Source organism: Pteropus medius, unplaced genomic scaffold (assembly GCF_902729225.1).
Source record: "Pteropus medius unplaced genomic scaffold, Ma_sr-lr_union100, whole genome shotgun sequence".
In the NCBI taxonomy this organism is placed as follows: domain Eukaryota; kingdom Metazoa; phylum Chordata; class Mammalia; order Chiroptera; family Pteropodidae; genus Pteropus; species Pteropus medius.
Window position 1 is genome coordinate 15,640,252 of NW_024354503.1, and position 14,747 is coordinate 15,654,998.

At 46.9% G+C, this 14,747-nt stretch overlaps 1 protein-coding gene and 1 non-coding gene across 2 annotated transcripts; one reads left to right on the top strand and one right to left on the bottom strand.

Moving 5' to 3' along the window:
• Positions 1-274: 274 nt before the first annotated feature.
• Positions 275-13,970, top strand: PRPH2 (peripherin 2). Its single transcript, XM_039854238.1, has 3 exons — positions 275-867; positions 10,563-10,809; positions 13,721-13,970. The coding sequence occupies exons 1-3, from the start codon at positions 287-289 to the stop codon at positions 13,931-13,933; spliced, it is 1,041 nt and encodes a 346-aa protein (XP_039710172.1). The 5' UTR covers positions 275-286; the 3' UTR covers positions 13,934-13,970.
• Positions 9,015-9,117, bottom strand: LOC120596470 (U6 spliceosomal RNA). The gene has a single exon (XR_005651162.1). It is a non-coding gene; the product is annotated as a U6 spliceosomal RNA (small nuclear RNA).
• Positions 13,971-14,747: the final 777 nt, after the last annotated feature.

The window sequence follows — 14,747 nt, forward strand, 5'->3', positions numbered from 1 at the left end:
AATCTGCAACCTTCAAGCTGTTCCTTCTTGGCTTGGAAGGGAGCTGCAGAAACAACACCGAGAGCTGGCTCCTTCATGAGCTGCGACTCTGAGGCCCCTGCTACCGCTACTGAGTTAGCGGGGGTCCCCGGCTAAGGAGGTCAACATGAGAAGCCCCCAGAGCAGCAACCTGCAGCTTGGACTGTCTTCACCCTTCTCAAGGCCCTGAGCCTTCAGGCTCTGGGCTCGCTAAGGTCAGGAGTGGGAGCTGTGCTGGCGGAGGCTGCTTGGACCACACCCTGCAAGCATGGTGCTGCTTAAAGTCAAATTTGACCAGAAGAAGCGGGTCAAGTTGGCCCAAGGGCTATGGCTCATGAACTGGCTCTCCGTGTTGGCTGGCATCATCATCTTCAGCCTAGGGCTGTTCCTGAAGATCGAACTCCGGAAGAGGAGCGATGTGATGGATAATTCGGAGAGCCACTTCGTACCCAACTCCTTGATAGGGATGGGGGTGCTGTCCTGTGTCTTCAACTCTCTGGCTGGCAAGATCTGCTATGATGCCCTGGACCCTGCCAAGTATGCCAAGTGGAAGCCCTGGCTGAAGCCATACCTGGCCATCTGCGTCCTCTTCAAGATTGTTCTCTTCCTAGTGGCCCTCTGTTGCTTCCTCATGCGAGGCTCGCTGGAGAGTACCCTGGCCCATGGGCTCAAGAATGGCATGAAGTACTACCGGGATACGGACACCCCTGGCAGGTGTTTCATGAAGAAGACCATCGACATGCTGCAGATTGAGTTCAAATGCTGTGGCAACAACGGCTTTCGGGACTGGTTTGAGATTCAGTGGATCAGCAATCGCTACCTGGACTTTTCCTCCAAAGAAGTCAAAGAGTGAGTGACCTCCAGCCCCAGGGTCAGAGCTATATGGGGACATGGAAGCCCAGTGCCTTTCCCTTCCCTTTGGTGCTCTCTGTGCACAACTCGTTATTGTGCGTGAGAGGCTGTATTCAGTTGGACCATATGGAATTGCCAATATTCTAACATTTTTTAACATATGAAGATGGTGACTTCATATGGCTCAACCTAATGTTTGGCTAAGGTGGCAGGAAGGTGTCAAGTTATATAAGTTGTTTGGCTAGGAGTCCCCAGGGAGAGAGACCCAGCCAGGAATGTGTGTCTGCTTCATATAGTAGAAATGGGTCATTTAAAGATCACATTATTTGGCTAGTTGTTTCATTCATTCAAAGTACGTGGATTCAGTTCCAGAAGCATAAGTTTCCTGGTTAGTTCCTTTGTTTTCCAACCTTTGGACCTTGAGCAGCCACACTCAAGGTGTTTGTCCTTGGGGATGATGAAAAGAGCAGAGGACAGGGCAGCCAGGAAGTCTAGGCTGTGGTTTTGACTCTGTTGTTAATTAGCTGATGACCTTGGGTAAGCCACTTGCACACTGATACCTCGCTTGCCCATCTTTTAAATAAAGACACTAGAATAGATAATCTTGGAGGTCATCTCCTAGCTCTCTCTAGAGCCTGGCATACCGCAGGTGCTCATTAAATGCCTGCTGGTGTTTACTTCTTAAATCATGATAGTGCAACATGATAAAGTGTTTCTAAAGTATTCTTGGTATGTGTAAATATACCTGAGGGGGGATGTAGAGAGGTGTTGGTGAGAGAATCTCACCCTTTGAGCTAGAGATACAGCACGTGTGCTGACTCCAGCACGTTGCTCTCCCAATAGACCCATTGTTGTGGGTCTTGAGTCATTTTGGAAAGGGCAGCCTGTCCTAAGCCAGCAGCTCTCCCTCTCTTCTTTTTGTCCAACTCTACCCATCCTTGGCTGATGAGGGGTTTAGCTGATCATCCAGGTGGGTCTTCTTCTAAGTAAGGCTGGCGAATCCAAGGGGACTTGCACACAAGGTGCTGGCACATTGGCAGCAGGGCATGATTGAAGCCCAGATGACACCAATGAACCCCAGAACCTCAGATAGAAAGGAAGTCATATTGAAGGTCACTGCTAGGATCTTATTTTCTCTGTGGGTGGGGATTACTGCTACAAATCCCTAGTCAAGGAGAGGCTTGTAAATCGCTCTGCCCTTCCTAGGTGATCAGCCTGCAGGGACGGCACAAGGTGGCAAGTTGCCCCAGGAAGGCATAAAGCCAGAGGGACAAGTGGAATTCCTAGGGATAGGGGCTGAGGCGTGGGGAGGGGGAGAAGCTGATGGTCAAACCAGCCTTTTAAGCAGATGGGAGGGAGCTTTTCATCTTTTCCTGTTATTTAACTTGATGGCCTTCTGCACGGGGTCAGTCCTTGGACAGACTTTAAAATCTCTCTGTAATCCCCAAATCCCCTTTTGTCCCAGAGCAGAGAAATTCTCCAGATTGCTCCACTTCCAAATGCCAGCGTATTCGAATTTTCAGGCAAACATTAAGCTTGATCGAAACTGCCTCAGTGCTCCACACCAACTTATTAGCATGAAACTATCTTAATCCACTGACTTAGAAAAAAGTATCTGTTATACACAAAAAATATGATGAAAACATTAAGAGAAACAAAAACAGGAAAAGAAATCAAAGTCAGATTCTCATCCCCAACTAATCAACTGCTTTAATTTTTTTACTGTTCAGTCTAGTGTTGTTAACATTTACATAATAACATAGTGTAATCATGGTATAAGTACAATGAAGTGCCCAATTTTGTAATGTGATAATATAACATTTGCATAATGTTCAAAGCAAAAACCTGATCATTTTTTCCCAGCATTATTGAGATACAATTGACAAATAACATTGTGTAAGTTAAAGGTTTATGTTGTGTTGGCTTGACACATTTATATATTGCAAAATGATTACCACCACAGCATTAGCTAACACCTGTATTATGTCACATAATTTCCTTTTCTTTTTAGCAGTGAGAACATTTAAGATCTAGTCTCTTAGCAACTTTCAAGTATATAATACAGTATTGCTAACAGTAGTCACTATGTTGTACATTACATCCTCAGAACTTATTCATCTTATAACTGGAAGTTTATATTCTTTGACCAGCATCTTTTCTTCCCTCCAGCCCTTGGGAACCACAATTCTAGTCTCCATTTCTATGCATTCGGCTTTTTTTTTTTTTTTTAGATTCCACATATAGGTAATATCATACAGTACTTGTCTAAAAACGATCATGTTTAATGATTGCATAATATTCCACTGAACAAATGGACACACTTAGGCAGGCATTTAGGTTGTTCTTATTTATTCCTATTATAAATAACACTGCAGTAGGCATCTTTCGGGCTTTTCCTTCTCTCTGCCTCTGTCTCGTTCCTACTTCCCTTGGGCTAAATTTCCAAAATAGAAATTTTGGAAATGACTTTCGCTGAAATCACTTTCTCCTTTCTGAAAACTTAAGTGCCATCACATCTCTGTGCTGCCATGGGCGCAGCGTGATAGGGTCACCTTCACAGAGAGAGGGCCACATCATCGTTTCCCACAAACTTTTGAATTGTGATCAGTGGACAATACCCTTGAGCGAAGAGAGCCAAGTGAGGCTCCTCTGGGCTGGATTCACCTAAGGTACGGTGCTAGCACTGCCCTTATTAATTGGTGGAAAGAATAAACAAAGGAATGAATGTGAAGATGTGAAGTGCCACTTTCCTCCTCCCACCCAAGGATGCTAAATTTTCCTCCTCTTCACATCCTGTGTTTGCCCTCCTTGGAAGGATTAAGTTTACCTGACAAAGCTGACTCCCCAAATTCTCCCCCCAAAAATAGAAAATGTATTTTTCTTTTTGAGATGCCAAGCACTGAGAAATGGTAAGAATTTACCTTTTTCTGGCTTTTCTCAGCTAGGAAATGCTGGACTAGGATTCTGAGGCAATAGAGGCAAAGAGAAGCAAGGTGGGGCCCAGCAGGAGGGCAGTGCGAGAGGAAGCAGTGTTATCTTTCATCAAGATCTTTTTCAAAGGAATTCTCCTTGTTCTCTTTTCTTCTCCCTACCAAGTTCAAAGGAGCCAGGAAAAGCCTTGACCCTGAGGACTTTGGGAAGCCATCCCAGGAGGAGTGAGCTGGTCAAAGAGTGGGAAGTCTGGGGAAAAAAAATGCACCAGGATTCTCCAGAGGCACTGGTACTTGATCTAGGCAGTGTCTGGTGCCTGCCTATGACTTCTGGTCATTTCTGCAGCCTCTGCCCCTGGAGCACTTCTTTCTATTCTGTGCAATGTACACCTCGCTGGACTGGGCTAGAGAAAGTTGAGTTCTTCATCCTCCGGCATTTCCAGTCAACTCTGGAGAGGAGGAGCTGGGTTCCTGAACTTTCAACCCCTACTCATGGCTTTAGTGAGCACGGGGGTGGGGGGGGGTGTGGGGGCTGGGGGATGGAGGGGATAGGGTTGGAGGGTCAGCTGGGGACATTTCTCGGGGGAATCTTGAAGATCAAGGACTGTTTCCTGAAGGGCCTGATCTAAGCAATGAAATCAGGTGGAGACAAATCAAGATTTTTATAAGAACTATAAGCATTTTGGCCCCCTGTCCCAGGCAAGTAGCCCTGTGGTGGTACCCTACCTCCAGCCTGCCCCTTGCTATGCTGCCAGGACATTTGGGAGGAGAAAAAGCCCTCATTTATTCGGCACAAAACCCCTCCTGGCGGCGGAGTGGAGGGTTGTAAATTTTTTAGGTGTTGTTATCTCTATTTTATAGATGAGAAATCCGAACCTCAGAGAAGGTAAGGAACATGCTTAACACTTCCCAGCAGGAAAAGGGGTTAGATTTTTTAAAAGCTAGCTTTATTGAGGTATAATTCACATACCATACAACTCACCCATTTAAAGTGGGCAATTCGATGGTTTCTGGTATATTCACAGAGTTGTGCAATGATTACTACAGTCAATTTTAGAACATTTTCATCACTTTGCAGAGAAACCTCAAAGGCTTTAGCTTTAGCATTCACTCTCCAGCTTCTCATGACCACGCCCTAAGAAACCACCAATTCACTTTCTGTCTCTACAGCCTTCCCTGTTCTAGACATCTCATTTGAATAGAATCATATAATATTTGTTATTTAGTATTTGGGTTTTTTCACTTAGCATGTCTTCAGAGTTCATCCATGTTGCAGTACGTGTCATGTCAGAACTTCTTCTTCTTCTTCTTTTTTTTTTTTTAGGATTGAATAACCCTATTGTGCAGAGTGCCAGGTTTTAATTCTGCCCCTTCCACTCTACTGCGTCCGCTTCCCAGTGATGTTTAAGGGCACCTTGTCCACATTCGCTGGTAAACGAATCTTTGTTTTCTGACTGGCTGTAACCTCTAAATCTCCAGACTCTTTTGGGAGGCAAGGTAGAGGCAGTGCCTCATCATCCTCTCTCTTTCTGTCCTTCTCTGTCTTGTTCTTCACTTTCTCCTCTAGAGGAACAGTGTAAGGTGTGGAAGGTGTGGGCAGAGGGTGTAGGCTCAAAACACATCTGTGGATTATGATTGGATTTCAGCACTTCTGTGCCAGGGTCTCAGATCATCACGAGGTGGCCCCACAGAAACCAGAAACAGGCTCCCTGTGGCCTGTGGGAAATGAACGGGTGTGTGTGGCTGTGCTCTAACCTCTTGTGCCTGTGTTTACCTTCTCACTCACCCCCTGGTCTGGTGGTCCTGGGGGCAGGTTGGTATTTATATAAATAAGCATTTTGTCTTTTTTATATCATCAAAGCAAATCCTGGGCATTGTTTCCCTTTACTTATAAATGCTTTAGGAGGCATTTCTAACAGATGAGGAGGGTTTATTTGTTATTTTGCCTTTTTGTTTTTGTTTAGCATAAACACAGTATCCCAACGAAATCAACATTAATATCGTCTAATACCCAGTAAGTGTTCAATAATCTCTGATAGCCTCAAAATTTCTTTTCCAGTTGGTTTGTTCAAATCAGGATCCAAACGGAGCCCACGCTTTGCCCTTGGTTTCTTGGTCTCCCAAGTCTTTTTCCTCCATGTGTTATCTTTTTTGCGCTGTGCATGTCTTGGAGAAACTGGGCCATTTGTCCTGCAGAATTCCCCGCATTCTGGAGTTGCAGCCAAGTGGTGTCATCTAACTTGTTCTTCTATCCTCTGTATTTCCCTGTGAGCCAGCAGCTAGGGCTGAGGTGTGACTGGGTTCAGGTTCAGTTTGGACAAGAACATCTCCTAGGGAGCTGCTCTGGGCATCTCACTGCATCACATCAGGAGGGACATGAGGCCTTTGGCCTGCTAACGTCAGTTCCCTCAATGTTTCTTCCTGTTTTTAGGATGAGCAGAGCCTCAGTGTTTCGGGGTATAAGGCAGAACATAAAGGAGCTCAAATGCCTCAGAAACCAGGAACTGTCAGCCAGGAAGGCCTGACTTGGGGCCCTCAGATTGAGGGAGAATTTGGCACCAAACTCTTTCACTTTACCATCCTTCCAGGGACCCCAGAGGCTGTAGGCATCTGCTCACTCTTCCTGAACAGTTTATAGACATCTCAAGAAGTCTAGACCTTAGCTAGAAGCTCCCTGAGGACAGGGCTGTGTCTCCCTCTTCTTAAGTCCTCCCTCACCACTGCAGGAGTTTAAATCCAGTGACTACTTTAGAAAGAAATCTTCAGGCCTTTTGAGCCATGCTTCTCTTGCTCAGGCCTGCTTCCACTTCTGAAAGTGTACTTGCCTTTCTAATAAAACTTTTATTTTCTATTGTAAAAAAAAAAAAAGATAAAAAGATAAAACAAGAAATCTTCAAAGAAATACTAATACTGCACTCGCTGTATACCAAGTGCTCTGTGTATATTATCTTATTTAATCTCCACCACATCCCTGTCAGGAAATTATACTGTTATTTCTCAGATGAGAAAACTGAGGCTCACAGAGGCCAAGCACATCGCCAAGGCTACAGAGGTGCTGTGTAGCTAGCATTCAGTTGGGGACTGACTCACACTATCAGTTATACTCCTGCCCCCCTCCTCTCCCCTGCCTTGCTCATTTACATATGGCTTTCTTTATTAATTTATTGATTCACTGGCTAAATTACATTGATTTTGCTAGGAAAACTCTGACATGATGATTTTCCTGAGTCATATGTGGCTTGGGCATGGGAGAGAGGGCTAAAACACAGGACTTGTTTTAATCAAGACCCTTACAAGCCCTAGTGAGCCTTGAGCAGAGTGAGATTTGTAGCCTGGGAAATACTCTTGTTATAAATAGCCAGCTCACCACCTAAGGAGCTCTCCTCTGCCTGGCTTTGTCTTAAGAGGGTGAGTGGGGCCTTAATCTGTGGTTGGAACCAGGGCAAACACTGAGTAAACAAGATGATGCTTCTGGGGGGAGGGAGGGCTTGTTCTAGAGGTGTAACCTCAAGAGGTACCAGTCTGGAGCCAAGGGAAGCCCCAACTTCCAACAAAGCAGGACTGCCTCCCCCATGCTGACCTGGGCCCTGTCCTGAGGGAATTCCTTGTCTGAGGAGGGAGACAGCCCTGCCCTTTGACCAGTAGGGTGGCTTCTCCACTGGGGGAGGCTGACCCAAGGTGAGTTGGGGAGATGGTAGCTGCCCAGACCAGACCCTAGACTGAAGGCTGTTCAGAGCCTCTGCTGGCCTCTGTCCACACAACTGCAGGCCAGGCCCTCATTTCAGGTACCTACGTAGTATGTACGAGGCAGGTCTGCAGGTTTTACGCCAGCTTAGGGACCCCTGGAAAGTGAGTAAGGAGAGATGATGATAGACAGGTAAGAGTTGCTGGCACAGGAACAGGGGAGGGAACTCATACTTTCCTAGGAAGTTTAACTAGAAAAGCCAACAGGCAGGGAATATCTAAGAGACACTGAGGAAATTTTGAAGGTAGGAGAAACCAACTGTTGTGGGCCGCTTCCTGTGTGGCTTTGGGTGAGGCCTCGCCCTGCTCTGGGCCCCGCTTCCTGCTCTGCAGAACAATCTAGTGGTTTACAAGGTCTCACCCAGATGGCCTTAAGTGAGGAGGAGCCTACATTCTCTGAGGGCCTGGGTCAAGTGCATTCCTTGCATTGTCTCATTTAAACCTCTCCAGAGTCCTGAGGGGGGTATGTGGTTATTCTTAATTCACATAGGTCCAGGGAGATGAATTGAATGCAGATCATAAATGTGAGATCTGCTCACAAATGAAGATTTGGGGTACTCTCTCCATAAGAACATTAGGAATGGCCCAGCTGGGATATTGTGCTGGTGAGAATGGGCTCAAGGGACAGTCCACAGGTCAGGAAGAGGGACGAACAGCATTTGAGTTTGGAGACCCTTAGTCTTGAGGTGGTTGTGTTGGGGTTGTCCTGGGTTGCAAGACTACGGTCTGCTCACTCGTGCTGGGGCAGCTAGCCCCTCAAGAAGGGGGTGGTTTGCACTCATGGTGCAGTCAGTAAGGGTCCAGCAAAAACTTCAGTAGCAGCCACCTCTGTCAGTCAACAAATGTCTGAGAGTCCCCACCGCGGCGGTAGTGAGCCCTGTTCTCACAGAAGGCGCTCACAGCTTCTCCACGGTTGTCAGAGCCCATGCCACAGCTTGCAAGTGACTGCTCCCCAGAACGTGGTGTGGTGTGCTCCTTTGTCACAGCCGCTCCCTGAGAGCATGCAGAGCTCCCAGGAAGGCTCTCACTCTGAACCCCGCCCCTCCTGGCCCATCAGCCCTCGCTTACTAAGCACTTACCGTATATCCGGCACTCTTCTAAGCCTTTTTACATATATTCCTTCATATGACCCTCATGACAGCCCTATTTTACAGATGAGGAAGCTGAGGCCCAGAGAGGTTATGGGACTTGTCCAGAAGGATAAACTGGTAGTAAATCCAGGCAGTCCTACTCTTACCCCCTGTGCACTCAGGGCCACCTGTTTCTTGAGCAGCGGGTCCTGTCCATGAAGTGGAGGTCAGCATGGTCACCATAACCCAGACAAGGATTGTTCTGGAACCAAGGAGACCACATTGTGCAGAGCCTTCCTAAAGTCTTAGTCATATTGGACAGCAAAGGACAATTCACTGAAAAGCCACCACAAATAGGTTCTTTCTTTAAATATATATATAGTTTCAAAGTTTATTAAGTAAAAATATGGAATGCTTCATGAATTTGCATGTCATCTTTGTTCAGGGGCCATGCAATTCTTCTCTGCAGGAATGCCTCTTCTGGGAATTTACCCTCTAGATAGATTCACAGTATGTCAGATGATCCACATTCATATTGGTATTAACAGGAGACTGGGAAACCCCACTGGTCCACTGTAGGGAAGTGGACAGCACCCCATGGACCAACTGCACCATGGGGGTACCATGCAGCTCACTGAAAACCTGAGAATACTTCCTATTGACCAATATAAAAAATATTTAAGATATTGCTAAGGGTGAAAAAGAACAGTTCAAGACAGTACGTATATAATGCTGCCATTTGGGTTTAAAAAAAAAAAATGAAAGAAAAAGAAAACCAGGAAGAGTAATTACATTTGCAGGGTCTGTGCTTGCTTGTCCATGCATGAAGTTTCTTTGGATGGACGGACAGAGCTGGCCACAGTGGCGGGACTCGGAGGTCCAGGGACAAGAATGAGTGGGAGACCTTTTTTGTATTAAGCGGATTTTATTTAGAAGCTGAAAATGGACAACTCTTTTTAGAATATAGTTATCATTTCAGTGAACATTGCTGAAAACAATTTCTATTTTAAACGATTACGAGCTTTTTATTCTTGTGTTATAAAAGTTTGCTGCTCTAATGGAATGCATTGTTCAAACGCAAGTTAAAAAAAAAACACTTTTTTACTCAACATGCATATAGTCAAGTGGGCAAATCTTAAGTGTGCAGCTTGATGGATTTTGACACATAAAGATGCCTGGGGCGCCTAGCTTAGGTCAGGTAGAACATACTCAGCCTGCCTGATGCGGGTGGCAGGGGAGGGGCGGGGACCTTTCACTGTGAAGATGTCTGTCCCTTTTGCATTCTGAACCCACATAAATGTATGGTGTGCTCTAACCAACGCTATACATTAATATAGAAATGCAAAAGTTACGTGGGCTGCATCCTTTTAGGTGAGCAAGGAGCTCCCACCTGGCTAGGGGCAGAGTTCACTGTGGAAGGTAAACTGCCTGTCTCATCCCCCGCCCCTGCAAAGGCCCTGGGTAAGAGTGAGCCTTCGGGAAACATCTATTGAACAGAAGTGATCTGGCCAGAGGAGGCCTTGGTCCCCAGTGACGTGAAAGGGGGAGATTAGGTTGGAGCAGGGGCTGGGAGCTGAAGGCCGTTGGTCATGATTGCCAGGCAGAGCCTTGTCCCATGGTCACTGCCTGTCCGACTAGCAGAACTCACTGCATGCCAGGACCTGGTAGCACACTGAGAGGCTGGATGACCTCTAGATTCCCCGTTTACTTGCTTCTTTTTATCATCTGTTTAAACCCTTTAGAACATAAGCTCCAGGAAGGCAGCTCTCCAGGGTTACTGCACTGTCTCCAGTGCCTAGAACAGTGGCTGGCACATAGTAACTGCGCAGCAAGTATTTATTGAAAAAGCGAATGAATGAATATCCTAGCTTTTCAGAAGTAGGGGATGGGAGGAAATAAGATCTGGAGGGTAGTCGGAGACGCCCCTCTCAAGCTGTTTCTCCTCCAGTCGCATCAAGAGCAACGTGGATGGGCGGTACCTGGTGGATGGCGTCCCATTCAGCTGCTGCAACCCCAACTCGCCGCGGCCCTGCATCCAGTACCAGCTCACCAACAACTCAGCGCACTACAGTTACGACCACCAGACGGAGGAGCTGAACCTGTGGGCGCGTGGCTGCAGGGCCGCCCTGCTGCGCTACTACAGCAGCCTCATGAATTCCATGGGTGCCGCGGTGCTCCTTGTCTGGCTCTTAGAGGTAGGTAGGCCCCAGGCCAACAGGGCGGGACATGGAAGCCGCCTGCTCCGTTCAGAGTTAATGGGGGCGGGGGGCGGGGGGGAGGGGCAGGAGCCAGGCCTGGCATGCATGCTTCTCTCCTCCAAACCAACCCTCCGCTCAGCTGTGGGTCAGGCGGACCTGGACTTGAACCTGAGCATCTCCACTTTTGTTTATTTGTTTGCTTTTGCCTTATCACTTCAAAAAATAATTTGGGGTGAAATTTATGGGACATAAAATTAACCATTTTCAAGTGAACAATTCAATGGCATTATTACATTCACAACGGTGTGCAGCTGCCACCCCTGTCTAGTTCCCAAACACTTCCATCACCTCCAGAAAAAACCTCTCAGCCATTAAGCAGCCACTCCCCACTCCCCACTCCCCACTCCCCCTCCCCACATTCCCTGGCAGCCTCCAATCTATAGTCTGTCCTTGTGGATTCATCTATTCTGGACGAATATAAATGAAATCATATAATAGGTGACCTTCTGTGTCTGTCTAGCTGCTTTCACTTTGCATGTTTTGGAGGTTTATCCGGTGCCTCCACTTTTTGAGTCAGTGGTCTTGGAAAGTTGTTTAACCTCTTTGTTATGTGGGGCTGATGACACTTAGCTTTGGGACCATTGGGAGGCAACAGGAGATAATAATATATGCGTGAGCATTCAGTAAATGGGAGCTATTTGGATTCGTGTTTTTCTCCAGATGCTGGTCGCCATTTACCTGTTATTCCGATTATTTGTGGCTTTATCTTATCTCAGCTGTAAAGTTTAATTCCTCTCAGTACTACAGGGCTTGGAATGCAGCAAGTCCTCAGTGAATGTGCTGAATGAATTTACTGAGATTTTGCAAACCTACCTTGCACAGGGCACTGTTCTGGGTGCTGAACTAGAGCGCATGTTAGTGAGTGGTAGACCAAGGTGGCATAGAGGGTGACTCAGTGGCTTCTGCTTTGAGCTGAGAGCCGAAAATCCAGACTCCAAAATCCAAGTGTACAAAATCAGAAACATTAGGTGGAGAAACTTTTTCCAGCAGAGAAGATTCACTGAAAGTTTCCCTTAAGTAAGTCTCTTAGTGCTATGGAAATTCTCACGCAGCTATGCCCTTGGCTGAGATGCACCACTTCTAACTCACCACATCATACTAGAGGGACTGTACTACCTGGGGGGTGGGGTGGAGGGGTGGGAAGGGAGGGCTTCTTTTAATGTTGAGACAAACACAAACGTATTCATGAAGATTTATTGGTCATTGACTCCTTGAGGCAGTGTTGGAATTGAGTGGGTAGAATTAGGAGAAACACTTACTGCTAGAAGGTTGGCAGGTCATGTCCCCGGAAGGGTAACAGAAGTCAGTTGGAAAATGGAGGTCTATTGGCTGCCTCTTAGTTTATACATCTCTCCAGAAATCTAGGTGCTGCATAAGATGAGAACCAGCTCACTGTGAATAGGGAGCTTGAATGCCCCTGACCTTTACTCGAGAACTGTAGTGGGCAGAGTTTCCTGATGGCCATGAGGGTGGCTGGGTTAAGATAGGATTCTGCCTTGAGTCTCATCCTCCTGGGCTTCACAATCCAGTTAAGAGATGACATCTAACTCATGAACCTAAGGGAGGACCATTAACAAGTGCAAAACTCATAGTGCAGCAGCGGCCCTCCCTCAGGAAAGCAGGACGGGATCACGGTGGGTGCCTGCACACCAGAAGGACTTCCAGGAGGAGGTGAGTCTTTCCACTGTAAAAATATCAAACTTTCAATTGACGATAACAAAAACCTAAAACCCTATTAGTGACCATTATCATCTACTACCATAATTATAAAATGCCCCCAGAGCATTCATTCAACAGATGTTTACTGAGGCCTTACCCACTACCCAGTGCTGTTTTAGGGGCTGGGATACTGGGTGAACAAGATGAGTCAGGGTCACCCTTGTCTTCAGGGGGCAGACATTCTTCATTAGCAGGCCTAGTCCTCTCATAGAGTTTGCTATACCAAAAAAAGAGCAGTAAAAGAGAGCAAACCAAGAATTTGTGTAGAAACAAATGGCTAACACAATACATTACTAGGAAAGTGAAAACAATACTTACCATGCTGACTAATAACTGATTATAGCTGACATTTCTATGTGCACCAGGTGCCACTGAAGTGTCACAAATGCACGTGAGGCAGGTGACATTTTATCTGAAAATCCACGAGCCAGATAAGTAAATGGGTTTCCTTGTCACATGGCTGAGTGCCAGGGCTGGGGTTCGAACTCAGGTATTTTGGTACTAGAGTCTGTCCCAGTGACTGCTGGTGAAAATATCCAAACAAATCACTCACTCATCCCCACACTACTCAGGATAATGGTAATGGAAGTAGAGAAAACCACATGTCCTATGGTTTGCAGAAAATGTGGTCACTTTTTAATTGTGTCCAGAAAATAGTTACTGAACACCCAGTATGTGCCCAGCAATGTGTTAGGAACTGGGACGGGGGTCACAGGGAGAAGGAGCTCAGGACTAATGTCCCAGGAGAGGAGACCTAAGGAAGGGGAGGGAGAATGAGAAGCAGGGGTGCTCGCTGAGGGCTGAAGCTGGATTAACAGGTGAATGTGGAGGGGAACAAAGCTCTAGACAAAGAAAATAGTGAGTGGTAAAGACTGGGGAAGAGAAAGGTTGTGGTGTGTGGGATCTGAAGAAGCCCAGGGTGGTGGAAAGAGAGGTGAATAGGGTGGGAGATGAGGCTGGATGGAGGCAGGTATCCTGAGATGCAGGGCCAGGCTGGTGGGCAGGCCCTCACCAACCCAGACTCACCAGAGCCCACTTCACTTGACCGGCCAGTGGCTCCTATGGTTTCCTAACAGCCCCCACTCTCGGCTACTTCTCCCAGATCTCTAATTCTCCTCTCCCACACCAGGTGACCATCACAATTGGGCTGCGCTACCTGCACACGGCACTGGAAGGCGTTTCCAACCCTGAAGACCCTGAGTGTGAAAGTGAGGGCTGGCTCCTGGAAAAGAGCGTGCCGGAGACCTGGAAGTCCTTTCTGGAAAGCTTGAAAAAGCTGGGCAAGAGTAACCAGGTGGAAGCTGAGGGCGCAGAAGCAGGCCAGGCCCCAGAAGCTGGCTGATGGCTCTGGGGCCCCCTCCTCTCCTGAACACTGAGAATTAGTGGACTCTACAAAAGGCAGATAGATACAAAAGGCAGATTGTCCAATCTGAATCTTCAGATTCAAGGAGGGCGGCCATCTTACAGAGACTCTTCTTGATGGTGGGATTGAAAGTTTAGGGTCCCTAAAAGCATTTGGCAAACATTTGTGGAATGACTGACTCAAAATGCGAGTGAATGAGCACCCATCCCGAGGCCCATTGCCCTAGAACATGCCCTCACGGTGGACTCAGGTCTCTCAGTGAATAACTATACCCACAATCTGTCTCTCTCACAGCACCTGAATTTGGTTCCACTCTGAGGCTACTGGCCACTTGGCTGTTCCCCTTTGATGAGTTTGCCATTATGAGCTCCAAGTTGCTTCATTCTATATCCAAAGCGTCACTAGGTGCATAAGCACAGGAGTCTGAAAAAATGTACTGGCTATGTTGTCATTTATTTTTTAAATGCCAAGATTGACAAGTCAGCTATATTACTTGTTTAATGGGGGAAGGTGGGGAACAGTTATACTCTTCCAAGAGTAACGGATTCTCCAAAGCACTGAGGGCTCGAAGGAAGAATTCTTCAATCATGGGGCAAGAGAACTTAGGTAGAGAATTATTTCCCCCTAGTGAATGTGCAGTTAAAGGCCTGCGTTTGTGTCACATTCACATGCCCTCGCTTAGCCAGAAGTGAGCTATGGGCTGAGGAAGTCAAGTTGTTAGCATATTCCAGCAACATTCCCCCCCTAAAAGGACTGGGTGACCTCCTTTGACTCCTCTGTGGAAGCGCCGGTT

Excerpts from the sequence above, each read along its gene's own strand:
- PRPH2 (XM_039854238.1), top strand. The coding sequence starts at position 287 with ATGGTGCTGCTTAAAGTCAAATTTGACCAGAAGAAGCGGGTCAAGTTG. Across the intron at positions 868-10,562 it reads TCCTCCAAAGAAGTCAAAGA|TCGCATCAAGAGCAACGTGG; the intron begins GTGAGTGACCTC and ends TTTCTCCTCCAG. Across the intron at positions 10,810-13,720 it reads TCCTTGTCTGGCTCTTAGAG|GTGACCATCACAATTGGGCT; the intron begins GTAGGTAGGCCC and ends CTCCCACACCAG.